Genomic DNA, 24132 nt, shown 5'->3' on the forward strand with positions numbered 1-24132 from the left:
GCCCAAGGTGAGTGGGAAACTCGGGACATCAAACTCATCCTATACAAGCAACATGTGGGGGACCTTAGTAAGCGGTTTAAGTCCGTTGTGTTCAAATACATTCCTTGGTTCCACAATGAGCTAGCAGAGATACTGGCTTCTTTTGTTTCGATGCACCCGTACCGGGGTAATACTCATATTGACCGATTAGAAATTCAAGTTCGAGAAAGGCATGGTTATTGCAATGCAATTGAAATATAGCCAGATGGCGAGTCGTGGTATCACAATATCAAAAGGTTTTGAAAATGAAAGAATATCCCGAGCAAGCCAGTGGGGATCAAAAGAGGACTATCAGAAGGCTTGCCAGTAGTTTCTTCTTGAGTGGAGAAATCCTGTACAAAAGAACTCCTGATCTAAATCTCTTGAGATGTGTAGACTCTCGAGAAGCTGAGAGGATCCTGAATGAAGTACATTCAGGAGTATGTGGTCCCCATATGAACGGGTACATCTGTGATGACCCAAAATGTCATCTTTAAATTAAATAATCATCTCAGTGTTTTAAGACCTTGAAAAGCGCCATCAATAATTCCTCGACTTGCGTGCGCAGTCCGAATAATTTTCTGGAAGGTTTTTGTATGAAAAATGGATTAAATTATGAATTAGAGCTTTAAAACTCAACTGAGTTGACTTCGGTCAACATTTTGAGCAAACAAACCCAGATCCAAGTTTTGACCATTCCGGTAGTTCCGTATCGTAATTTTGGACTTAGGAGCATGTTCGGATTTGGATTTGGAATTCCGAAGAACAATTCGGCGCATTTTGGCGAAAGTTGGGAAATAGAAGATTTTTGGAAAAGTTTGACCGAGAGTTGACTTTTTGATATCGGGATCGGAATCCAGTTTTGAAAATTTTCATAGCTTCGTTATGTCATTTATGACTTGTGTGCAAAATTTGAAGTCATTCCGGATTGATTTGATATGTTTCGGCGCAAAATGTAGAAGTTGGAAGATTCGAAAACTCATAATTCGATTCGATGCGCGATTCGTAATTTCGGTGTTGTTTAACGTGGTTTGAAGCATTGATTAAGTTCGTATTGTATTTTGGGACATGTTGTTATAATTGGTTAAGGTCCTGAGGGCCTCGGGTGGATTTCGGAAGGTTAACGGAATGGAAATCGGACAAAAAGGGTTGCTGGAATTTTCTGCAGAAGCTGTCAAAGACAGCAACTATGCAATTGTGGAGCCTATTTTGGAAGCTTATATCTCGAAATCTATAAGGAATCTGTAAATGTGTAAAACATGAACGTCGTAGCCCTTGCATCCTAGTTTCCAGAAAGCTAAACTATTAATTATTTTGATATTTGTACCCAAAGTTATGATCGATTGAAGAAGGGTTGGTAAAGCTGTTTTGAAATTTTCCAGAAATGTTTGATGCGAAGAGGCTACTTTGGAATATTATACCTCTAAATCCATAAGGAATCTAAAAATGTGTAAAACATGAAAGCTGTAGCCCTTGCATTCTAGTTTCCAGAAAGTTAAACCATTCGTCATTCTGACATCTGTACCGAAAGTTATGATAGATTTAGTGAAGGCCGAGACTGCCTTTTTTTGGCTGGAAATAAGTGCAAGTCGCATTCCATAGATGCGACTTGCCTGGAAAACAATTTATATTCGGGCATTAGCCATTTTTATTCATTTGTGACGATGGTAGAGCTCGGGAAAAGCGATTTTCAACAGATTTTTGAAGGGAAACATTTGAGGTAAGTGTTCTATATCCGAAAGTGTTTATATTACATAAATCCATGGTTATTTTCATCGTTTATTTTGGATTTGGATGAAAGAAATTGAAGTTTTTGTACAACTTTCCAAAAATGAAAATTTAGGATTTGAGGTACATTTGATATCAGAATTCGATAATTTTTGTATGGTTGAACTCGTATCGGAATGGGTTATCGGATTTTATGTGTTTCGTCGGATTCCGAGACGTGGGCCGCACGGGCAATTTTGAGCTAAATTTCGGATTTAATTTGGAAAATGTGTAAATTCATATGGAATTAATTCGTACGATTTATATTGAGTATATTGAATTATTATGACTAGATTTGAAGCTTCGGACGAATTTGCGAGGCAAAGGCTTGTTGGAATTTGGAATTGATAGCAAAGCGAGGTAAGTGTTTGGTCTAACCTTAGCTTGAGAGATTAGGAGTTGTGTCATGATTGTTATGTGTTATTTGTCGAGCACGACGTATAAGCATGGTGACGAGTATCTATACGTTGGTGTCAAGCATGCCCGTGAGTCTTATACTTTCATTAATATGACTCCTATTTGACTTAACTGAAGAGTTTTGCCTCTCCTGTTGTTATGTTATATTTTCATAAGTACTTGACTCCTGTTGATTTCCTTATTATTGACTTGTATATTGTGGGATCGTTGTTACGTGTTAGTTTTCCCGTTATTGAACTGTTTCCTTTATGCCAGTACTCTTTTCTGTGGTTATTCCTTTGAGCTGATTCTACCATTTTTCTCGTGATTTACAGCCCTGAGTTGATTTACTTATATTACCTGGTATTATTATCATTTGTTGTTGTTATATGTATTGCGGTGATATCCGATCCTTCTGTTGTGCTGTAACTGTTGATTCTGTTGGTTGCGTTGTGTATTTACTTTGGGACTACGGATGTGGGATTCCGGTAGCTCCCCCTTGTTTGTTTACTTTTGGGACTACGGGTTAGATTCCCGGGAGATCCCCCTGCACTAGATTCCCGGGAGATCCCCCTGCACATTTACTTTGGGACTACGGGTTAGATTCCCGGGAGATTCCGCTGCACATTTACTTTGGGACTACGGGTTAGATTCCCGGGAGATCCCCCTGCACATATATTGAGGATACCAAGAGATCCTCGGGATCCAAGGATCCCTAGCTCATATACGGAGGATACTGAGAGATCCCCGAGTATTTACATTTGGGACTACAAGACGGTATCCTGGGAGATCCCCGGTTGTTATCTCTGCATTGAGTTGTACTCCTTCTGTGATTATTTTATCTCCGTTATAATTGTTGTTATCAATTCAAGTGTTTTAATGGTTTAGATTTCCTTCACGGCTGTGATCCTTTGTGTAGAAATTCATAGTGTTGAGAATACCTCGCCCTATTGTTTTATATATATTCAATACTTTAAATTTCAACAATTGTTATATTTTTAACTCAATTGATTTCTCAGCTAAATTTTCCTTAAACCGTTTGAGGTTGTACTTTACTTAAAAAGGGATTTCTTCTATATTTTGATTTATTGACTTCTCGTATTAAAGGTAATAATTCATTCGATATTGTACTTCAAAAAAAGGGTATTTTCTTTATCAAATGATTTCTAAAAAATAACATCATCTTTTCTTGTTGATTTCTTATTTGGGTTGGGAGTTGTACCCTACTTTATGTTAAGTGAATGAGGCTCCTTGAGCATTCTTAATAGTATTGGTTATGGAACCTATGAACTGAGTAATATGAGAATATTATTGTGAAAAATGAGACAGAAATATGTGGGCATGAGGTGCCGTGAAAATATGAAAGTGGGCTGAGATCAATATTATTTATGATTATAAAATGAGGCGTCACAAGATGACTTTTACTCGAAAGAAAATATATTCGAAATATATTTATTGAAAAGCATATTATCTTAGAGATTATTACTTGAAGGATTTATAGGCGAAAGATTTATATTTGAAGGACTTGATTAATTGATTGCACTTGTATTTATTATTTGTTGAGAAACATTTATGTTGCCTGCTATTTATATTACTGGTTGAGCATTGTTGCCACCATTGTTATCTGCTTCCTATTATTTTGTACGCTATATTGCACAGGTTTATTTGGTAGTCTGGTCCTAGCCTCGTCACTACTTCGCCGAGGTTAGGCTAGGCACTTACCAGCACATGGGGTCGGTTGTGCTGATACTACACTTCTGTACATTTTTGTGTACAGATCCAGGTATTTTATCAATAGTAGCTATTCGTTGCAGTGGAGACTCGAGGTAAACCTGCTGCAACCTTCGCGGTCCTCGGAGTCACCTTCAATTGTACTTATTTCCATATGTTCCTTTTGTTCGGAACAGTGATGTATTTATTTTGTATAACTACTCTTAGAAAAGCTTATGACTTGTACTACCGGTTTTGGGAATGGTAAATTATTTAGAGAAATTTCATTTTAAGTAAATAAATATCAATGTTATTTCAGTTAATGTTAGGCTTACCTAGTTTAGAGACTAGGTGCCATCACGACTCCTTCGGAGGGATTTTTGGGTCGTGACAACATCTTATGTCTGCACCTTGGTTATTCTCCGCCTGGGGCATGGATGTTATTGTGTCAATCGAGTTGAAAGCTTCAAATGGGCATAGATTTATTTTGGTTGCCATTGATTATTTCACAAAATGGGTTGAATCTGTTACCTTCAAAGCCGTTACTAAGAAAGTAGTGGTGGGATTCGTGCATTCCAATATTATTTTCCATTTTGGTATTCCTAATACTATCATTACGGACAATGCTTCAAATCTAAACAACCACTTGATGAGAGAGGTATGCGAGAAATTTAAAATTACGCATCGCAACTCTTCTCCTTATCGTCTCAAAGCCAATGGCACCGTTGAAGTTGCAAACAAGTACATTAAGAAGATTCTTAGAAAAATGATCCAGGGCTCTAGGCAGTGGCATGAGAAGTTTCTGTTTGCACTATTGGGATATCGCACAACCGTGCGCACATCAGTTGGGGATATCCCCTATTTATTGGTTGATGGCACTGAAGCCGTAATACCTACAGAAGTTGAAATTTCCTCTCTTCGGATCATTGTCGAAGCCGAGATTGAGGATGAAGAATGGGTCAAGACCCGGTTGGAACAATTGACTTTGATTGATGAAAAATGTTTGCCCGCAATTTGTCACAGGCAGTTGTACCAATAAAGAATGGCTTGTATCTACAACAAGAAAGTGCGGCCCAGGAAATTTAAAGTGGCAACTCGTTCTGAGACGTATTCTTCCGCATCATGAATAAGATAAAGGAAAATTTTCTCTGAACTGGAAAGGTCCATACATTGTAACAAGAGTTTTGCCAAAAAGAGCATTGTATTTAGGTGACATCGAAGGAAATTTCCCCGAGAGAACTGTCAATGTGGATGCAGTCAAAAGGTACTATGTTTGACCCTTTATGTAGCTTTAATTCTCTCTGGTTTGGATGACAAAAGATTTTATTCTCACTACCCCAAATACAATTAACCTTTGTAGACCCCTTTGAGCCGGTTACCTTCTTTGGTTACCCTCTTTGGAACCCTGTTTTAAAAGAAGAAGAAAAGAAAATGAAAGATGAAGAAAAAGAAAAATAATAATAAAAAAAAGAAAAAAAGAAAGAAAAAAAGAAATAAAAAGAAAAACAAAACAGAAATCAAAAACAAGTTCATTTTGATTGAACTACATTCGACCTGATTCCGAAAGGATACGTAGGCAGCCTCACTCTGGGGTTCGGTCACACCAAACAAAAAATTCACATTCCCCCAAAAGTAAAAACTAGGGCAGCTGTTATAATATCTGGCGATGATTTTGCCTGAAATATTCCAAAGTTGTAGTTCAATCTAAATTCTTTTTACCTAAATCCCTTTCAAGTCCTTTCGGCCAATCAGTGAGAATGTTCAAGAATCGGAGGCAGCTACTTGGACCTGGTACTACTTCAGATGAAAGAAATAAAATGTGAGAGTTTTATTGGTAAAAACCCTCACGGGCATCGTAGGGCGATGGTGAGTAGAGAAAATAAAAATGAGAGTCTTGTTAGTGAAAACCCGCAAATGGCACTATAAGGCGATGGTGAGAAGAACAATGAGAGATGCCAGTTAGTGAAAACCCTCAAAGGGAACTGCTGATCGAAAAGAGGATCCACACAGCCATGGCATCAATACAATACTGGATAGAGTTCCTAGGTTTTGAGACAAAAGTTCTAATGAGTTTCTGAGAGACGGTTTACACAGATCAGACATACAGTCCAAAATGCATGTCATGTTCATGGAAATCCGCATGTACTCCTAGATAAGTCCATATTTCTGTTCCCCAAAAGGGACACCTCTTGTTTAAACTCATTTTCTATTCCAATGCTTGTTTTTCTTTAAATCCCTTTCGGTCTAACTTTGTTCCAAAATAAGGCAAAGAAGAGACGGCAAGACCAACTACAGGGTTGTAACGACCCGACCGGTCGTTTTGAGCTTTAGCGTTCCATTCGTTGGTTTGAGACTTTGAGTAACTTCATATTATGTATTATGACTTGCGTGTATGGTTGGTTTCGATTTTTGAGCGGTTTGCGATTGATTTGGAAGAATGATTCTCGTTTTAGAAGCTTTAAGTTGGAAGAGTTGACCAAGGTTTGACTTTTAGGTAAACGGACTAGGAATCGGGTTTTGATTATTCCAATAAGTTTGTATGATGATTTTTTATATGTACAAATTTTGGTTAAATTCCGATGAGTTTTGGATAAATTGGGGTTGTATGGTGATTGTTTGCGGTTTCAACATCGATTTAAGCATAAAAGTTACCATATTGAGCAAACGGTCGTTGATTCGTGTTTCAACTAAATCATTATATCCGTATCGTAATTTTAGAACCATAGCAACTGAATTCAAAGTTTCAACATTGTATGAGGAATATATGGTCATTTTACTAAGAATTGGGTTGCTGATTTTTCAGATTAGTTACGAAATTGCCACTGAATTCGTATTTAAAAATCTGCACTATTTTCAAATATTGAAACCAACATATATTCTTCATTATAAGGTCAAATGGAGTGATTCAAAAGCCTAACTTGACTGGAATTTTACGAGGAACCATGGGAGGCATCAAAAGCGAGTTTCGGGATCGTTTGGCCCAAGAAACGAGGTAAAACAGTTGGGCATTTTTGGCTATTAATGTTGTAGGAGTTTTTCTCATCTTAAAGGTTTGGGATTGAGAGAATTCAAGAATGTTCTTCAAGTTTCTTCCATGGGGTAAGTGTTTTCTACTCAGTTTTGATTATATTCCGTGATTCCATCTTCATTTTTAGCATTTGATATATGATTTCAAAAGAGAAATTGAGGGTTTTTGTCTAAACTTTCATAAAGTGATTTTTTGAGTTTTGAACACCGATTCGGAGTTGAGTGAAATTAGTATGGTTGGACTCATAATTGAATGGGTTGTCGGATTTTGTGAGTTTTTAAGTTCTGAGGTGCAATCCCGGGTTTGACTTTTTGGTTGACTTTGGGTAAATGTGTAAAGATTCGGCCTTTATCGATTGGGTTTGCATCCTTATGGCATTATTTGATGATTTTAAGTTGCTTTTGGCTAGTTTCGAGCTGTTCAGAGGATGATTTGAGCGGAATAAGGCTTCTAGTGTATCGATTGGGCTTGTTTGAGGTAAGTATCTTGCCTAACTTTGTGGGGGGGGGGGGGGTAGGGGGGAATTACCCCTTAGGATTTGGGTTGATTATGCTATTTGTGTTATGTGGTATAAGGTGATGAGTGGGTACACGGGCTATATGTGGTGTTTGGTCGGTTTAGATTATCTAGACTCTTTCCATGCCTTCAATTGAATTGTAATAACATGTTATATCTCTCATTGTTAATCTACTCTTACATGCTCCATTTGACGTTGTTAGCACATGTTCTACCTCTTACTTGTTATTTTGCTCTTATATGCTTTAGTTGAAGTTATTGCCTGCCTTATTGTCTTGTTACCTCTTAATTGGTGAATCACTTTTAATTGAAGTTGTTATTTTTTGGAATATCATCTTGTTGAGTTATTGGTGCTGAAGTTGTACTAGCCATTATCACATCGAGGCGAAGTTGTTAATTGTTCAGATACCTTTTCTTGTTGAGCATTCTCATTCATATTGTTATTGTTGAAATTTTTGTACATATTTGGTTGAGCCATGTGATATTTGTTGGGGAAATATTGGTGTTGTTGACTTTGTGGCAAGTTGTGACATATGGGCACTTGTGGTGCGAGTTGTGATTGTGTTGTAATATTGGTACGCATGCGGTGGTATAAGGCTAGGGGTTGATACGCATGCGGTGAGATAAGGTGGGCTTGATACGCGTGTTGCTAGTAGGGAAACTACTTAAAGCCACGCGGTGAGATAAGGTGGGCTAAAACGCGTGTAGCTATTTCGGGAAAAATAATTTTCAAAACTAAATGTAAGGCTCATACGGTGATATAAGGAAAGATTGTGATTGAAATTGTGAAATGTGAATACGAGGCGGTACATCGGTTATGATTTTCATTGTACATTCCATGTTGGAACAACTTGTTGATTTGAACGGTCATTGTTCTTCCTTCAATCATTCATCTGCATTTTGATTTTGTTTGGTTTTTCGTTGTTATCTTGGTGTTGGAATGGTTGTGGTTTTTTGTGTGAGTCATGAATTCTATGTATTTGTTGTGTTGCTTTAATATGCCAATCTGTGCCTCCGTTATAACTTGGTGAATTGATTGTCAGTGTAAATTTAATTGTGTGGAGTCACTATATCATATTCTGTTGAGTTGTTGGTAACATAATGGTTTAAATAAAAGAATTATTAACATGCTTTATTCTATGTGCTTCTTAAGATAGAACTCGTTATCTCACTCGGTGCCTTACTATTCTAAATGGTTATCGCACTTTCACTATAATTGAGTTCTCAAATTATACTCATCACCCTGTTAGATGTTTACCTTACTTAAAATTGTTATACTATTTTTCCTTAACAAATTCTATGTTTAATTTGTTAATTTATCTTATGTTTTGCTTTGTTTAAAAATGATACTTTTACTCAGTTTTATTGAATTCTAAAGTAAACCCATCTTATACTCCGTTTCATACAAATTGTATATTATTTTACTATCACGCCCCAAACTCGGGGAGCGCGACCGACGCTCAACCGAGTGAACCCAGTTAAGCAAGCATGTTGAACACTTTCTAACCAAACTCGCTCGTGCGTTAAGGAGAGTTCATAACATTGATAATTAACCAATAATGAGATCATGTATACAATACCAAATCGTTTCCATTTGTTACTTTGTTTTAGAGTCTCAAAATACGCACATTTTCATAGTTAAAGTGGAATTAATAATCCAAACATAACATGATTCATTTGACTTCCCCAGAACCCATACACACATAACCCACACTATGTCTACAGAGCCTCTAAATAAACACAAAATAGTACTACTAAAGAGCCGGCAACAAGGCCCCGACTACACCTCAAGTACAATACATAAGGAACAAAAGATGTATGACCCCGAAATGAAATGTGGCTCACCAAGACTGCTGGGAGGAGGATGTACCGCTAATGCGGATCAACACTGCCTGCCAGGGAACCACCTGGATCCATTTAAGACGCAACGCCCCCGGCAAAAGGGACGTTAGTACCATCGAATTGTACTAGTATTTATAACTAAACACCATCTCATTAGAATGAACAATAATACAAGAGGGAATAATTATGAAATCAATAGAAACCTTAAACAATACCATAACATCAAATTAAGAATCACATAAACTTTCAAGTAATTTCCATGATTTTAGGTTGGGAGGTCTGGAGTACCAATACACCATCATTCACAATACCACCGTGTTCTTACACGGAGTCCGATCACGATTCAATCAGCTAGGCCGTCTCTTTTGAGACATCAACCACAATTACAAATTTTAGTTTCAATTTCCTATTTCAATTTCCAACACAGTCACCACCATGTGTGCGGCATGGCGTCCGATCACGGCCCGATCGGCTAGGCCGTCTCGCCCGAGACATTACCATTTTCTATCAATCATCTCATTTCATACTTCTTTCATATCTTTCAATTCATCGGCACTAGCCGCCACAATTATTTTATCATACTTACTTGGCCGAATTTCATAATTCAAGATCTTTTCCACATTCCGCATTATTATCATCATCAAAAGCAACAAGGCTTTTCATTCAAGACTTTGATTACGTACGAGCAATTTAGAATCTAAGACACATAGAGGCTATTCACACAATTTGGTATAACAATCTTTATTCGAATTTGACTTGAAATCTAGGCATTTTTAGCACATATTCCATATTTTGAACACATCCTCAAATGATAAGATAACATGATGAAAGCATGGAAAATACATATTGCACATATACTTTTCAACGCAAGCACATTTGGAATAGCAATTTCTATAACGATCAATTTGGGATTTACACGGATTTGCATGAACACCATGGGATCCAATTCTAAGAAGAGGGGTTTTTAGCCATACATACCTCAATTGAGCTTCCTTAAAATCTACAATATTCTGGAACTCTTAGAAACTTCAATCTATTTTAGCAATATAACAAACTGAACCAAAAATTAGGAAAATGATCGTGGTTCTAGCTCATTTGAGCATTTTATCAACCACTAAGTGTGTATTAGGGTTTCAAGGTCCTTTTTATGGAAGGTTTCATCATCCCACAACCCATTCATCACCATTTTTAGCTCACAATCTCCCTACATGCTTTTATCACACATGTATGCAAGATGAACAACTCCTATACCCATGAATTATCTTATTAATTGCCCATTCTAGTTAAACTTCAAAATCAAGAGTTAGGGTGATAGAATCTTACCTTTTTAGGATGAAGACCTAGTGAATTTTCCCTTGTTAATCTTCAATGTTGGAGCAAGAATTGTAGAACAAATGGTTGGGGAACCCTCCCTCTCTCTAAGGCACTCTCTCTCTCTCAACAGTATCAGATTTTTGAAAGAAAATGGTCCACAACACTTAAATAAAGAGATTGGGTCGGGTTGTAAGATTAGAAAAATAGGAGCCCCGACATAGATTTGTGGTCGCATGTGCGACCGCGTAATGCTTCTGCGTCCGCAAAGTGGGCCTCATAGTTGGCCCTCCGGAACTAATATTTTTTGCTTCGATCTGCGACCAGCCTGCAGTCTGCAGACTGTTATGCGGTTGCATAATGCGCCTTAGAACCACCATCTAAAAAATCTCGAGGCTGGATATGCGATCAAAGTGCAGCCCGCAAAATAGTTCTGCAGTCGCATAATGGGCCGCAAAAATAACATCTAAAATGGCTTAAAAGATTGCCTCACTCTGCGGCCATTCTGCGGCCTGCAGAGTGATTATGCGGCCGCATAATGAGCCACGAAAATGCCTAACTCTGCAAATATATTCCTTCAACTCCCCAGCGCACTGTTCAATCCAAAGCCGTGAAGAATCTCTACAATCTTTAATACATAAGCCTAACTTGGCACCACGAAATTCCGGGTTTTAGGTGAAATTTTATGTGGCCTTACGTTTACTTTACTTGATTTCTAAAATAAAGTCATTATATCATTTGACGCCTTACTTTATTCAAGATTGTTATTATATTTTATGGTGTTTAAATATATCTTTCGTTCATCTAAATTAATATTTATCATGGTTGCAAAGAACATAGTAGCACATGGGCTTTGCCGTGCGAAGGTGATTGATATTGTGGGCACGAGGTGCCATATGTGTAAGATTTAAAAATTGTGGTCCATGATTTGTAGTTTAAGAGGTGTGGTGCCTCGGGGTAATTCTTATTGTAAGTCCATGCGTTCAGAGTGATTTGATTATTTGAGTTGCCATCCGTTTTTCCTTATTTGAGTTCATTTACATCTCATCGGTGTTCTGATTATGTTGTTTCATTATTACTCGTTTACTACTTGCTGCCACTTATGTTTCTATTACTTCATTGTTGGTTGTAAATCAATAATTTTTCCGTTGTTGGTCTTACATTGATGTTCTTTCCATTATTAGATTATGTATATCTTGAACAGGTTTCTATCTCTAGTAGGTGTCTTGACCTGGCCTCGTCACTACTCTACCGAGGTTAGGCTTGATACTTACTGGGTACCATTGTGGTGTACCCATGCTACGCTTCTGCACATTTTTGTGCAGAATTTTCCCAAAATCGCAGACGCAAGTATATGTGGTCAATCAAGTAAAAGAGTGAGTAGAGTATCGTTCCCACGAGGAATTGTAATCAATTGCCAACTAAATCAAGCAAATGCTAATTTATCGAGTCAAGAACAATTTCAAGTTGATTTTTGTTTGATTAATTCAACTAACTAAATATGCGATTAAAAAGAAGAAAGAGTTAACTAGCACACTTAGCATGAAGAGTTGAATTCAATGAGAATAATATTCCAGGGTTATGGCTGGCTAACACTCCTGTTGAATTCTTCAATCGACTCGACTTATTAATTTATCTGGGTTATTAACCTGCAAGGACAATAATACTCGTAGAAATTTGAAAACTTCTACTCGCCTATTCAATTTATTCTAACCCCTATATTCCTATGAGATTAGAGATAAAAAGAACGCATTAATAATCTCTTGCAAAATTGGCTAAGTACGGCAAATAGGTATATTTCTATCCGTATTCACAAATCAATTCCCCAATGACTAGGTTCAAGATCGCGCTTTATTCAATCCTATTTCAATCAAGAATTACCTCTTTCAAGTTCAACTCAAGATTCATATATAGTATTTCACTGTAAGCTAGGCAGTAAAATAATTAAACTCAGGATATGAATAAACAACCCAATATGATAAATTAACTCGTCAAATCAATATTCGAATATCAACATTCATGTAAAACCATAACCCCAGAATAAAAGAGTTTAGCCACACATAGTCATAGTAGAAATCTCAATCAATTCCCAAGAATACATAAAAATCAATAAAAGAAAGGAAAGGAAGAACTCAAGATGAATTCCGTGGTTTCCAAGCTCTGTGATGGCTCTCCTCTTTTTCCCGGTGTGTTAGCTCTTCCAAAATGGTGGCCCTCTCTCAAAATAGGTTTTAGAATTGCTTTTATCCGGGGGGGGGGGGTTGGTTGGGCCGAAATACCCTTGACCCGGGCGAAATAGGAGAGACTTCCCGTCACTAGCGCCCTGGGTAGCGTGGGGAGCTATCCCTGGTGCTGGGAAAATTGAGGTTCTGGAAAATGGGCCACAGGTAGCGCCCCACGCTACCTGTGGCACTACAAATGGCTATTTTCCCATTTTGCTCCTTTTTGGCTCAAATCTCACACCTTTCGGCCCATATTGCTTCCAGATGATTCCTTCACATTACAACACGACGAATTAGCATAAATCATTACGTTTTCCGAAATCCACGAAACACGAGTAAAATGCGAGGCGATATACATATAAATATATATACTTTAAGCTAAATATCAACACCCCACACTTAGACTCTTGCTCATCCTCGAGCAATGGGACCATCAACTACACTCCAACAACGTACATATCAACATGGGGGAGCAATTCAAAAAAAATTTCTTAAACATACACTCTACCAATGACCATGGTTGATAGCAACAATTAAACTGTAGCATATGCAATCACTAACACTTCCCTTTACTTATGCTATTCTTTAAAAATATTCACAACAAAGACAACGTGCTCATAACAATCCTAGCTTCAAAAATCGACTCAATATCACAATGCACGCATGGCTTGAACACCCAACATCACAAAGAATTCTAATTACCTATCCCTCGTGAAACCATGTGCCCTCACAACAAGAACAAGAGAGTAAGTTGAATTCACACATTCGAATCTCATGATCAAATATAATTTAAGGACTCACATCTATGAAAGAAAATCTCTCACTCTCACAAAGAAGTCACATGCATGCAAAAGGTACCATAGGCTTGCCCATAATGTGAATCTCTACTAATGTAGGCTCACTCGATCTAAAATCAATTAGGACTTTATATGGTTGTAATGTGGGCTAAGGGAGGGGTAGCATATATTTAGGATTAGTGGTTCACCCTTCTAAGCACTTTAACACATCACATGATAAACTTTAAGCAAAATTCTTCAATCCGCTTCAATTTCAAAAACATGATCACTCCCCAAAACTATTCCCTCTTTCTTTAAGCACTACTTTAATTTATACCCCACTAGCAAGAACAAAACAACAATTTATTCATCTCTATCTTTTTTTTCCAGTTTCGCTAGTGGTGTATTATTCTACAAAACAAGTGCACCTTTCTGTCTTTCTTTCACTGGTTCCACTCGAAAGTCACCCCACACTTAGTCCTTACTTCTTCTAGCGCTCATTTCATAATTAAAGTGCTTTTAGAGGTAACAGGATCAAAATACTGTCAATTAAGAACAAAAGGGTATAGACTCGTAACGTGGGTGCCGATTGAAAGTCTATAGGCTCAAACGTGTTTACTAGGGATAGAATTTATTTGTGATAAGCAATTAAGCTCAAAAGATCAAAGAATGCTTTAAATCATTTTTCAAACCGAGCATCACAAAAAAAATTCACTTCGACTCATATACCGGGCAAGTTCTAAACTCAATCACGATAACATGGACTATACAAAATCTCACTTCCCACATGGAACATGACTCACTAAGGATGATCTCATTCCTACTCTCAAATAATGCAAGTATTCACAGAGCCACAAGATATTAAGCATTAAGCACAAAGTGAATAATAGTCAAGCAAAAGAGACATAGGCGTCATAACAAGCTATCCAATTTCATCAAGGCATCATGAATAATTTCAACACATAGGGAAGATACTCCACATGCCAAAGCCTAAATATGCTACTATTAAATAAGTCAAAGGAGCCTAAGTTTATCAATCTTCCTCCTTTTATTTCCTAATTTCCTAATCTACTCTAAAAAAAACTACTATCCAGTTCAAACTACACCTCATGGAAAAGAACCGATGCACAAAGAAAAACCATGGGGAATCATTATTACCTAAAGGAAAATAAAAGACAGGTTTTTGGATTTTTTTTTCTGTTTTTCAAATATTTTTTTAATTTTTTTTTATTGGACCTTAATCCCTCGAGAGAACTGTCCAGGTAGTCCGTCGTCGGGAAAAGTCCACTATTTTCTGATTTTTTTTTACATGAATCCACTCAGAAAGTAATTATCCTACCCCCCACACTTGTATTATTCATAGTCCTCGATGCATGATCACGAAGAAAAATATTAAAAAAAAGGATGAGAAATACTCTCTGAGACCCTCTAGGGCCTAGCTAGCAACATGATCCTTAATATTTAGGGTCGGGATGACCCCACACTTAAGCTCAAACATGCTCCTCAACTTCAACTTCGGGTACTCAGACTTCCCCTAATCAGCAAACAAAAACAAAACTATAAATACAACAAAAGTTACACCTACCAGATAAAAAAATTTAGGAAATCCAAAAAAAAGTTCAAAAATACATAAACGAAAGGGAAATGTTAGTAACTATGGAAGCAAAATAAAATGCTTGGGTTGCCTTCCAAGAAACGCTTGATTTAACATCGCAGCACGATGATACCACTCCTCAAGAATCCTTCAGTGCAATTGAGGACTTGTGACGATCCACGTCACCACCCCAATAACGCTTGATTCTTTGCCCATTGACCAAGAATGTCCTCTCGGAATTTGGCGCTCTTAACTCTATAGCCCCGTATGGTGTCACTCGCACTATTTCAAAAGGTCCAGACCATCTCGACTTTAATTTTCCAGGAAACAACTTCAACCTGGAATTGAACAGCAATACCAACTGGTCCGACTCGAAATGGCGAAGCTTGATGTGCTGGCATGCCACCTTTTGGTCTTTTATTTATATAGCTTGGCATTCTCATATGCATTTAGCCTGAATTCATCTAGCTCATTGAGTTGGAGCAATCTCTTCTCACCCGCCAACTCCATATCAATATTGAGCTTTTTGACGGCCCAAAAGGCCTTGTGTTCTAGCTCAACCAGAAGGTGACATGCTTTGCCATAGATCAACTTGTAAGGCGAGGTACCAATAGGTGTCTTGTATGCAGTCATATACGCCCATAGAGCGTCATCCAACCTTGTTAGTCTTCCTATTTGCACTGATCATTTTCTCCAAAATTTGCTTTATTTCTCTATTCGATACCTCTGCTTGCCTACTCGTTTGAGGGTGATATGCGGTGGCAACTTTGTGCTTGACCCGTATTTAGCTAGTAGGTTATTCAAAAGTCTATTGCAAAAATGCGTACCTTCATCACTTATTGGAGCTCGAGGAGTCCCGAAACGTTGTAAAAATATTCTTCTTGACTAATTTAGTCAACACCTTCGCATCATTAGTATGTAAAGCAATGTCCTCCTCCCACTTAGAAACGTAGTCCACTGCTAACAAGATGTATTTGTTCCCTCTAGATGATGTGAATGGTCCCATAAATCGATCCCCCAAACATAGAAAATCTCCACCTCAAGAATGTTTTTAAGCGGCATCTCATTTTTTCTAGTGATTGTTCCAGTTCTCTAACACCGATCACACTTCTTTACAAATAAATGGGCATCTTTAAACAGAGTCGGCCAATAAAATCCCGACTGGAGAACTTTTGCAGATGTTATATCACCACCATGATGTCCCCCAAAAGGTGAGGAGTGACAATCGTACAAAACCTGCTCCACTCCCTTCTCCGGAATACATCTCCTCATCAGTTGGTCAGCACATTGCCGGTACAAGAACGACTCATCCCAGAAATAGTAGTTTATGTCATGTAGGAATCGCTTCCTCCCTTCAAGTGGCATTTCTAAAGGAAGTACTCCGCTCATATGAAATTTACATAATCCGCATACCTTGGTGGCAGATCATGTGTGACTGCAAAGAGTAGCTCATATGGGAACGTCTCCTAGATCCCCCTCATTTTTCCACATGCTCGTGATTTTCTAGCCTTGATAAGTGGTCAGCCACCTGATTCTCTGTGCCCTTCCAATCATGGATTTCCAAGTCAAATTCCTGCAAAAGAAGTACTCATCTAATCAGTCTCAGTTTAGCATCTTTTTTGAGATTAAATACCTAATCGCCACATGATCCGTGTACACGATCACATGCGTTCCTACTAAGTAGGACCGGAACTTGTCAAAAACATAGACAACTGCCAACAATTCTTTTTCCGTCGTGGTGTAATTGAGTTGTGCATTAGTTAGGTTCTTGCTGGCATAATAGATTGAGTGAAACACTTTGTTCTTCCCCTGTCCAAGCACAACCCCAATTGCTACGTCACTCGCATCACACATCAACTCAAAGGGCAGACTCCAATTAGGTGCAATAATGACTGGCACAGACAGCAACTTCAACTTTAGTTCCTCGAATGCATTTACACAGGCATCATTAAACTTAAATGCGGCATCCTTTTCTAGCATCCTGCACAAGGGATTAACAATTTTTGAGAAATCTTTAATGAATCATCTATAAACACCTACATGTCCCAAGAAACTCCGGACTCACGGAAATGGGTGGAGGTAATTTTTCAACCGCCTCCACCTTCGCCTTATCAACTTCGATGCTGCTCCTTGACACTCTATGGCCCAACACGATGCCTTCTTGTACCATAAAATGACATTTTCCCTAATTTAACACCAAATTTGTTTCTTTACAGCGGGCTAGCACCTTGCTCAAATTCTTCAAACAATCATCATAAGAAGACCCAAAGATTGAAAAATCATCCATGAAGACTTCAACAAATTTTTCCACCATATTAATGAAAATAGCCATCATGCACCTCTGGAAAGTGGCTGGCGCATTACAAAGACTAAACGACATTCGCTTGAAAGCGAAAGTACCATAAGTACATGTAAAAGTGATCTTATCTTGATCCTTTAGGCAGATGACAATCTGGCTGTACCCCGAATAACCATCAAGGAAACAATAAAATTCATGCCCCGCCAATCTGTCCAACATTTGGTCAATGAATGGAAGTGGGAAGTGGTCCTTGCGGGTTGCTTTGTTGAGCTTTCTGTAGTCAATGCAAACTCTCCACCCTGTCACAGTGCGAGTAGGAGTTAGCTCATTTTTCTCATTCTCTACAACTGTCATCCCCCCTTTTTAGGCACACATTGTACTGGGCTTACCCAGTTGCTATCAGAGATAAGGAATATGATACCTGCATCAAGCCACTTAATTACTTCCTTCTTCACAACCTCTTTCATAATGGGATTTAATCTCCTTTGTTGCTCAACATTCGGGTGATATCTATCTTCCAGAAAGATTTTACGCATGCAAAATGATAGACTGATTCCTTTGATTTAGCAATTGTCCACCCAATAGCCTTTTTATGATCACGAAACACTCTGAGAAATTTTTCTTCTTGCACCTCGGTCATGATGGATGAGATAATCGCTAGAAATGTCTCAGAGTTTCCCAAATAATCATAGCGCAGATACGCTATAAAGGGCTTAAGCTCTAGCTTAGGAGCTTCTTCAATAGATGGCTTAGGAGGGGTTAGAGTCGCAGGCCTGTCCAACTCCTCAAATCTCCCAAACCCTTGGACATAATTGCAAGACATGTTAAGTACTTGCTCAATTTCTTCCATCAACTCATCTTCACTGTCTTTTTCATCCCCAATCGAGGCTCGTTCAAGAGGATCTACGGGGCTCATATAAGGCACCAATGGCGTCACATCTTTCCACCACAGAAATCATGGATATCTCTTCATAGTGAATACCTCCACTTGATCACCCATTCTCATCGTCATCTTTCCTTTGCATACATCAATAATAGCTCGGTCCATGGCTAAGAATGGACGCCGTAAAATAAATGAGACTTCCTAATCAGGTTCATATTCCAAGATAATAAAATCAGCAGGGAATATAAAAGAACCCACTTAAGTTAACACATCTTCAATTACACCTTCAGGATGAGCAAGGGAGTGATCAGCCAACTGTAAAATCACCGTGGTTGGGCGCGACTCACCCAACCCGAATTGTTTGAACTCAGATAGCAGCATCAAATTGATGGTCGCCCCAGGATCACACAAAGCTCGCTCGACTGCGTGCTTACCAATCGATATTTTGATAGTGAAACTACCCCGATCCTTCAATTTCTGAGGTAACTTGCTTTGAATTCTTGAGCTACATTCATCAGTGAGTGCCACAGTCTCGAACTCTGTCAAGCTCCATTTATTTGCCACTATGTCCTTGATGTATTTGGCATATCTGGGCACTTCTTACAGGATGTCTACTAGGGGAGTATTGATTTGCACCTGCTTCAAAATATCAAGAAACTTTTTGTAGGCCGCATTATCCTTCACCTTCTGCAATCTCTGAGGGAACGGAGGTGGTGGCTTCACAATTATTGGTTGTGGTTGCTTTGCCACAGCCTTTTCAATTGGCTTCTCCGACTCTTTTGCAGTTTCCGATTTGACTTCTGTGGTGGGTTGTTTTTCAGTAAACGTCACTTGCTTTTTATTCTTAGATGGGACTTCTTCTAATTCTCTTCCATTCCTCAATGACACAACATTAATAGGAACCTTAGAATAAGCCTCAGTGTCGCTAGGTTGGTGTTATGGGCACTAGCAAGTTGCCCCATCTGTTGCTCCAAATTTCGAATAGCTGCTGAGTGGGCTGCTGCTTGAGCCTGCTGGTTAGCCATCAATTTTTTTAGAATCTCCTCGACGTGACTCGTTGAGTTTGTAGGTTGCTCAGCTTGTGGTTCTATTTATTGTTGTTGAGGAGCTTGTGGCCTGCATGGATTCTGAGTACCTTGGGTTCCACCCCAATAGAAGTTTGGGTGGTTCCTCCAGTTATTATTGTAAGTGCTACCATATTGATTCTGATTAGCTTGGACCCTATTAGCATTCCCCACAAAGTAAATTGACTCTAGATTCACTGGACAAGCATCATTGGTATGCCCCTCGCCGTAGACTTCGCATAACACCTGCACCTGCTACACTGGTTGAACCTGTTGCATTGGTTGGACTTGTTGTTGGTTTTGATCCATATTCATCCTAGTGATTTGATTTACAAAAGATTCTACCTATGCAGATAGTGCTGATACAACATCCAATTCAAGTACCTCGTCAGCTTTATGGGTTGTGTGTCTACCTACTTCCCCTTGCCAATCTGGGTTGCTTTTGGAAAACTTGTTCAGCAGTGTATAAACCTAATCAAAGCTCTTTTCCAATACTTGACCACCAGTTGTTGCGTCTGCCACTATATTTGTTTCAGGGTAAAGACCTTCAATAAAAGTGTGAGCCAGTGCTTTGTTGGTTTGGTTGTGGTGCGGACAGTCTCTTAGTAGCCCCTTGAATCGCTCCCAGGCTGCATAAAGTGATTCACCTTTTCTCTATTTGAATGCGACTATCTCACTTCTTATCTTTGCCGTTACCAGAAGGAAAGAACCTAGCCAAGAATTTGCGAGCCACATCATTCCATGATGCAATAGAGTTAGCTGGCTCAGATTTCAACCATTGCTTGGACTCTCCCAATAGAGAAAAAGGTAACAATATGAGCCTAACATAATCAGATGTGACCCCGTTAGTGATATAAGTATTACTAATCACTAGAAAATTCAGAATATGTTATTGGGGGTCCTTGTGTGGTAGTCCCATGAACTGTTCATTTGCATGAAGTAGCTAGATCATGCTCTGATTAAGCTCAAAATGCCCATTGATCCCCGGCTTAACGATTTTGGACATGACATTAGCAATGCTGGGCATAGCCACCTCTTGTACCGCCAATGGGTGTTCATCCGCCATTTCAATAGGAAGTTGAATGAGTGCTTGTAAATTATTTGCTTTCCGAGATTCTCTCAATCTTCTGCGAAATGCTCTCTCAGGTTCTAGGCTAAAATTCTGTAGTCTATCTTGGCTTCTAACCCGTCGCATTCAAGCAAAGTACCTGATATCAAACACCCAACCAAAAAGAAGATAAAAAACTTAACTCGATGAGTAGTAAAAGCATAATCCAGTAAAAAAATTAATTTCTAAGTCCCCATCAAGGGCGCCAAAAACTTGTTGCCCAAAATCACACACGCAAGTATACACGGTCAATCAAGTAATAAAGAGTGAGTAGAGTATCGTTCCCACGAGGACTTGTAATCAATTGCCAACTAAATCAAGAAAATGCTAATTTATCGAGTCAAGAACAATTTCAAGTTGATTTTTGTTTGATTAATTCTACTAACTGAATATGCGATTAAAAAGAAGAAAGAGTTAACTAGCACACTTAGCACGGAAAGTTGAATTCAATGAGAATAATATTCCAGGGTTATGACTGGCTAACACTCCTGTTGAATTCTTCAATCGATTCGACTTATTAATTTGTATGGGTTATTAACCTGCTAGGACAATAATACTCGTAGAAATTCGACAACTTCTACTCGCCTATTCAATTTACTCTAACCCCTATATTCCTATGAGATTAGAGATAAAAAAATGCATTAATAATCTCTTGCAAAATTGGCTAAGCACGGCAAATAGGTATATTTCTATCTGTATTCGCAAATCAATTCCCCAATAACTAGGTCCAACATCGTGCTTTATTCAATCCTATTGCAATCAAGAATTACCTCTTTCAAGTTCAACTCACGATTCATATATTGTATTTCACTGTTAGCTAAGAAGTAAAATAATTAAACTCAGGATATGAATAAACAACCCAATATGATAAATTAACTCGTCAAATCAATATTCGAATATCAACATTCATGTAAAACCATAACCCCAGAATAAAAGAGTTTAGCCACACATAGTCATAGTAGAAATCTCAATCAATTCCCAAGAATGCATAAAAATCAAGAAAAGAAGGGAAAGGAAGAACTCAAGATGAATTCCGTGGTTTCCAAGCTCTATGATGGCTCTCCTCATTTTCCCAGTGTGTTAACTCTTCCAAAATGGCTGCCCTCCCTCAAAATAGGTTTTAGAATTGATTTTACCCACGTTGGGGGAGGGGGGGGGGGGGTTGGGCTGAAATACCCTTGATACGGGCTAAATAGGAGAGACTTCCCGTCACCAGCACCCTGGGTAGCGTGGGGCGCTATCCCTGGCGCTGGAAAAATTGAGGTTTTGGAAACTCGGCCATAGGTAGCGCCCCACGCCCTGTGGCACTACAAATTGCTATTTTCCCGTTTCGCTCCTTTTTGGCGCAAATCTTGCACCTTTTGGCCCATATTGCTTCCGGATGATTCCTACACATAAAAATACCACGAATCAGCATAAGTCATTACATTTCACTTCCGAAATCCACGAAACACGAGTAAAATGCAAGGGAACATACATATAAATATATATATATATATATATATATATACTTTAAGCTAAATATCACTGATCCAGGCATTCTAATTGTGTTTGTTGAGAGTTGCATCTGCGCGATGGGAGACTTCAAGGTATACCTACTTGACGTTTGCAGGCCTCGGAGTCACCATCTTACTTTATTATGCTACTGTTAAATTGTAATTCATAACAATATTGTGTTTAGAAATGCTATTGTGTTTCAGTAGTGTTTATGACTCCGTACTACCGGTTTTGGGAAATGTTTCGCCGCTTGCGGCTATATATTTCATTTAATGATTTATGATAAATGATTAAATAGTTCAATGATGTTATTAAATCAGCATGTGTTAGGCTTACCTAGTCTTGGAGACTAGGTGCCATCACAACATCCTAAGGTGGGGAATTGGGGTCGTGATAAGGGCTCCCATTTGAAGCGAGCTGATATATTCAAATGGTACCCATCCTTGGCAAGGGCATCGCGGTGACCCCGATTGGCCATGATTGTCCAATGATTTGAAATTGAAAACTTTGGAAGAAGGAAATCAAATTGAAGGGCTTGCAAAGGCGAAATGAAGTTGAAAAGGTTAAGTATCATGTGACTAACAGTCATGGGAAAGTTTGAAAACCAAGGGCTCTCTAATGCTCTCAGATTGAAACTTTGCAAGAAAGTGTTGAAAAGGTTAAGTCCCACACGACCAACCGTCATGGCAAAGTTTGAAAAGTCAAAGGTTCTCCGGCGGTAGAAATGCAATTGGTATTTAGAAAACAACCAGTTGGTGTTGAAATCATCACCAAAAGAATATGGGCCGAGATCAAGTGATTGAAACACTCAAGGCTACAAAATCAACCACAGTTTCGAACTAACAATTATTCTTCGTTGAAAACAGAAAACAGGTGCAAGTAAAAAGAGAAATCATGTAGAGATTGAAAACAACTCCGTAACACAAAAACTCTCAAAAAAGGAAGTTTTCTAAAAATTCTTTCCCGCATTTTGCTTAAATCTTTAAATACATTCAAAATAATGCTACGGTAGGGCACACTAATCCCTAGCTATATTTTCCAATAGAGGGTACACCACTCCCTAGTTGATGATTAATTTTTAGGACGTAGGGTACATCACTCCATAGTCTTCTTACTAGTATAGGGTATACCAGTCCCTAGTTGTGTTTTCCAATGTAGGGTACACCAATCACTAGTTGATGATCTTAAATACAGGGTACACTACTCCTTGATCTCATTGCTAAAATAGGGTACACCACTCCCTAGTCTCCTTACTAGTATAGGTTACACCAATCCCTAGCTGTGTTTTTAAACGTAGGGTACACCACTCCCTAGTTGATGATCTTAAATCCAGGGTACACCATTCCCTGATCTCATTGCTAAAATTGGGTACACCATTTCCTATTCTCCTTACCAGTATAGGATACACCACTCCCTAGTTGTGTCTTCCAACATAGGGTACACCACTCCCCAATTGATGATCTTAAATCAAGGGTACACCATTCCCTGATCTCATTGCTAAAATAGGGTACACCACTCCCTATTCTCCTACTAGTATAGGGTACAGTCGTACACCAATCCCTAGTTGTGTCTTCTAACATCGGGTACACCACTCCCTAGTTGATGATCTTAAATACAGGGTACACCACTCCCTGATCTCATTGCTAAAATAGGGTACACCCTCTCTAGTCTCCTTACCAGTATAGGATTCACCAATCCCTAGCTGTGTCTTCCAACATAGGGTACACCACTCCCTAATTGAGGATCTTAAATGCAGGGTACACCACTCCTTGATCTCATAGCTAAAATAGGGTACACCACTCCCTAGTTTACTTACTAGTAAAGGGTTCACCAATCCCTAGATGTGTCTTCTAACATAGGGTACACCACTCCCTAGTTGATGATCTTAAATGCAGGGTACCACTCCCTGATCTCATTCCTAAAATAGGGTACACCACTCCCTAGTCTCCTTACCAGTATAGGGTACACCAATCCCTAGTTGTGTTTCCAACATAGGTTACACCACTCCCTAGTTGATTAATCTTAAATGCAGGGTACACCACTCTCTGATTTCATTGCTAATATAGGGTACCCTACTCCTTAGTCTCTTCACCGTTATAGG

General features: G+C 38.7%; 2 protein-coding genes across 2 annotated transcripts; both read right to left on the bottom strand.

Moving 5' to 3' along the window:
- Window positions 1–15319: 15319 nt before the first annotated feature.
- Window positions 15320–15813, bottom strand: LOC109207558. The gene is made up of 2 exons (XM_019370497.1): window positions 15635–15813; window positions 15320–15518 (listed from the first exon to the last, which is right to left on the bottom strand). Exons 1-2 carry the CDS (start codon window positions 15811–15813, stop codon window positions 15320–15322), a joined length of 378 nt encoding a protein of 125 aa, XP_019226042.1.
- Window positions 15814–18620: 2807 nt separating this feature from the next.
- On the bottom strand, window positions 18621–19387 carry LOC109207559. Its single transcript, XM_019370498.1, has 3 exons — window positions 19320–19387; window positions 18999–19239; window positions 18621–18932 (listed from the first exon to the last, which is right to left on the bottom strand). Exons 1-3 carry the CDS (start codon window positions 19385–19387, stop codon window positions 18621–18623), a joined length of 621 nt encoding a protein of 206 aa, XP_019226043.1.
- Window positions 19388–24132: the final 4745 nt, after the last annotated feature.

This window comes from Nicotiana attenuata, unplaced genomic scaffold (assembly GCF_001879085.1).
Source record: "Nicotiana attenuata strain UT unplaced genomic scaffold, NIATTr2, whole genome shotgun sequence".
In the NCBI taxonomy this organism is placed as follows: Eukaryota; Viridiplantae; Streptophyta; class Magnoliopsida; order Solanales; family Solanaceae; genus Nicotiana; species Nicotiana attenuata.

What these genes read in the sequence shown, in the direction of transcription:
- LOC109207558 (XM_019370497.1), bottom strand. Translation starts at nt 15,813, where the DNA reads ATGACTGCATACAAGACACCTATTGGTACCTCGCCTTACAAGTTGATC. An exon ending in AATGAGCTAGATGAATTCAG is followed by an intron (nt 15,519 to 15,634) that starts GCTAAATGCATA and finishes GTTCAATTCCAG; the next exon opens with GTTGAAGTTGTTTCCTGGAA.
- LOC109207559 (XM_019370498.1), bottom strand. Translation starts at nt 19,387, where the DNA reads ATGGCTAACCAGCAGGCTCAAGCAGCAGCCCACTCAGCAGCTATTCGA. An exon ending in AATTTGGAGCAACAGATGGG is followed by an intron (nt 19,240 to 19,319) that starts GCAACTTGCTAG and finishes TGTGTCATTGAG; the next exon opens with GAATGGAAGAGAATTAGAAG. An exon ending in TTCTTGATATTTTGAAGCAG is followed by an intron (nt 18,933 to 18,998) that starts GTGCAAATCAAT and finishes AAATACATCAAG; the next exon opens with GACATAGTGGCAAATAAATG.